We start from the raw sequence: 3,741 nt of genomic DNA on the forward strand, positions 1-3,741 counted from the left end.
GCACGAGACGTCGCGTGAAGGGCGCCTTAGGCGTTACAGCGTATATCCAGCACCGTCCGACGTGCACCGTCGGTCGAGCACAGCTGGAGTATTACGTTATAGATGCTACTCGTTCGTGTTTCTCACTCCCCATTTGATCGCCAAGCACGGAGAGTAGCCGCAGCTCCTCAATCTCTCCTTCAGATTTCTTCCCTTATTCCACCGCACTGCCCGAAGCAGAGTGGGGATACAGGGTGTGCTCTCCTGGCATGCGTGACTGCGTCTCGGCAGCAAGTAGCTGATCGGATGCATGCGCGGGCTGGCTGGCACAGTGGGCACGCGGGACACCATCGGCAAAGGCTGTCCTCGTTCCTGCTTCAGCCCCTGAACAAAGTTTCTTCGTATTTCCTCAGGGTGGTGCTCCGTACCAGGGGTCACCTCTAGGACTTAGGAGGGCTTTTTCCAATCAGAAGCGCAACCGGTAACAGCTTCAGTCAGGGGTGTGTAAACCCTAAACGCTCCGGCAGGGGGTCTCCCAGCAGTAACCAGCTCCTACTCAGCAAACACGCGTCTGCCTTGTCGGAGTCTTGATCTCGTGCTTCGGCTTTCCTCTCAAGCTCTCCCTTGGCGTCGTTCTCTGGATTTCCAGCTGCCGTCGATGCCTCACAGCCCTGCGCCGAGAACTTTGTCATGAGGCAAAAATTTCCAGTGCGACTGAGAGAGCCGTGTCTCCTGGCTTTCTCAAGGAAACAGAACCCGAAGGATGTGACGTCCGTGCATTTCAGTGCACCGCTGTTCTTGCTTGCCCTTGCCGCTATACTAAGTAGGTGTCACGTCAATGCCATGCTTTTCCATCCTCCTGTCCCGCTGTCCTCACCTTCTCTGTCTGTGACTTGGCCAGTCTTGACTTCCGGGAAGTTTACTCCGATGTGTGAATCTACACAACCCTTGCCCCTGAGGACAACTCCACCACATGACAAGGGACACGCAGGAACAGGTGTATCCAAAAAAGGCTGTTTTTGTTGGACACCAGCAGTGCCGCGTTCGTTCTTTGACGGAGACCAGGGGGAGCCACGGCTGCCCCATTCGGGACGTAAACTTACCGGCCCGCGTGTAGGTAAGCGTAAGCAGATACGGAGCACACTGGGCCCCGGTTTTCCATTTCTGGCGTCTTTCGTATCGAAGTTCTCCCCCTCCGTCGCCCGGATACCGTCGTGGCCCCGCTCTTCTCAGGCGCGCTGGTCTCCTGACACTTTGCTTTCTCAATGCGCATTCACGTGTTCGTGCTTGGACCGCCACAGTCTCGCGGGACTCCCTCGGACTGGACTGAGATCTTCGATGAGAACACAATTTCTGTCGGGGCAATACATGCGGTTACCAGGCGGACTGAGTAGTCCCAGAAGTCCGGCAATAAATGCCAGAAACTTTGTCTGCAGCCCTCTCTCAACGGTGTCTTCCCAGAAGCGGGGAAGAGGTGGAGACCGTAAGCTTCTTGCGTATCCTGGGGGCCCTTCCACAGGACCCCCCTCTTTCAGAAACGAAAGAGCCGTAGTCAACAAAAAAACCCTGGACGAGCAAGACGAAGCGGTGCTCGGGAAACTTCCCGCAGCTCTGCAGCATATTCTCCGAGATCTTCGCAAGTTGCCTGTCAATGATCCGCGCTCTCGGTGAGACTTGTTCTCTCTCCAGTCGTTTTCCGACTCTGTGAATACTGTAGCTTAGTGAACGGACACCTGAAACACTGGGTACTTTTAGGAAGGATGACGGGAAACCGGAGCGTGAGCGACGCGGGTCAGTGATGTTCCTTTGTCGACCGCCAGGTTCGCTCACCGGATGCAACGAGCCTGAAACGAGATCCGCTGCATGACTAGGTGGACCGAGTGCGCACAAGTTGGACTGGCCAGCACCCGGCGTTGTCTGGTCCAGCAGTCGGCGTTGTCGCCACAGTGTCGACGACTACGAACTTTTTTGAGTGTGTGTCCGCCCGCGTGGCCGAGTAATGATGGAACCCCGTCCGGGCGGACGCGGGCCGCCACTTCGACTCAGCATTCTCGTTGACACACAATCGCGCAGAAACTGCTACGGCCTGCCGGTTGGGCTCCAAGATATTGTTATCGATGCTGTGTGAACCGGCTATAGGAAGAGGCACTCTCGGCACCGACTCGCAGGTACAAGCGATGCCTTCAGAGATAGTCCCAGGCCGCGGTGGCCGTGTCCGTGGCGCCTTCTTTTCAGTGCAGGGCTCGGTAGCAGCAGCTACTTTACACCTCAGAGCCGTCCCCTGCCAAAGCTTGAGGGACAGCGGAGACTCATGGCTTCTGCGCACGAGGACTTACCTGCCGTCCAGCTGGATTCCTTGTCTCATCTCTTCTCCGCTGCAGCATGGAGCGTTTGATTTCCTTGGGGAGTACTCTTCAGCAGCTGCCGCACAGCATGCGAGGTCGAGATACTCTTGTAGCGGTGAGCCGGGGTTTCCATGGTAGCTGTAACACGGGTACTGTACACCGTGTACACACTGGCTCTATTAGTTTCAAACACCAATCTGTGGGTTTTCGCTTGTAAGTCGGAGGTGTCTTCAATTTCGCCGACTTCACCAAGGACACAGAAACCTGTTGTGGTATGCTTGGGTGTTCGTGGCCTCTCGCACTAGCTCGCGTTTTCAAATTTCCTCGAGGGTCGAGACTCAGTCGATGAGCCATCTGGGGAGCGTCACCGAGCAACGTTGTGCCTGGCTTTCGCAATCTCATCGGTCGATGTTGACGAGTTATTGTCTTGGAGCTGGAATGAAACACGTGCGTTGATACCTACGGGCGTGTGTGGTACGAGCCTTCTGGTCACAAGCCGACAGCGTGTGTCGTTTCCACTCGAGTGCATGTAATTTCAGGGCTGTCAGTCGATCGTCCACGTCCGCGCCGATGCGCGGCCGTCGCAAGATGGTGGCGTGCTCATGTTTTACAGAGGCTCTGCGGGTGAGTGCGAAACGCAGTAGCGCAGTCTGCAAGTGACGGTATGTCGAAAGGTTCCTTTTTTTTCGTGGAGTACACGCGGACGACTTGCTCGCCTGGACACGATTTCGCACGCACTGTTCGTACTGGGGAATGAGCTCACAAACGTCCATGCCAGTCAGCACCGGCTCTGAAGTTGTGGCGTCCCCACTGGAATCGGTCCGACGGCTGCGTACAAGGCCCATGATGATTTACAACAAAGTCAGCGAGGGGATTCACCCCCTCAGCTTGTTCCAGGCCGGTGTCCACTCTGGCCGCGGGGCGCGTCTGCGGGCACAAAATGAGTCTGTGGTCCTGCCCGGGTGCGCCTGGGTCGCTCGTCGCCCAATGTTGCTTGCAGGTTCTAGACTCAGAAGAAACGCACTGCCGCAACCTAGGTACAACGTGTTAGGCATGGCTGGCCGGTGCGTCTTCAATAGAGACTTGGTTTGAGATAGCAACACACGTCCGATTGTCACCACATGCACACGGGCTGAGGGCCTCCACGAATCCGGGAAGATTTTGTTTCTTTGCGCCCTCAATGATCGTCACCGTACACATTCAAGTCGACCTGCCTCACTTGGTCACCACGAAGACAACTTGTAAGCGCTTTTGACAGTAGTGCTGTGACAGCTGCTCCGGTGGCGTCACGTCTCACTCCTCGGCGGGGTGCTGCTCTCATTTTTGCAGATGCCCTTACGACCAAGGGGATACTCCAACTGCTTCTCCGGGGCCTGTCGGGGTCGACGCCGGAAGAAATCCAGCAGGTTCCCTTGAA

At 56.3% G+C, this 3,741-nt stretch overlaps 1 protein-coding gene across 1 annotated transcript; it reads left to right on the top strand.

The window, feature by feature from the left end:
* Positions 1 to 371: 371 nt before the first annotated feature.
* Positions 372 to 3,741, top strand: CSUI_006864 (fe-s metabolism associated domain-containing protein; the record flags this gene model as incomplete). Its single annotated transcript, XM_068067015.1, has 4 exons — positions 372 to 1,646; positions 2,361 to 2,439; positions 2,864 to 2,948; positions 3,654 to 3,741. Coding segments are annotated over exons 1-4 (1,229 nt in total), but the record flags the coding sequence as incomplete, so codon positions are not given.

Source organism: Cystoisospora suis, assembly GCF_002600585.1.
Source record: "Cystoisospora suis strain Wien I chromosome Unknown contig_3526, whole genome shotgun sequence".
In the NCBI taxonomy this organism is placed as follows: domain Eukaryota; phylum Apicomplexa; class Conoidasida; order Eucoccidiorida; family Sarcocystidae; genus Cystoisospora; species Cystoisospora suis.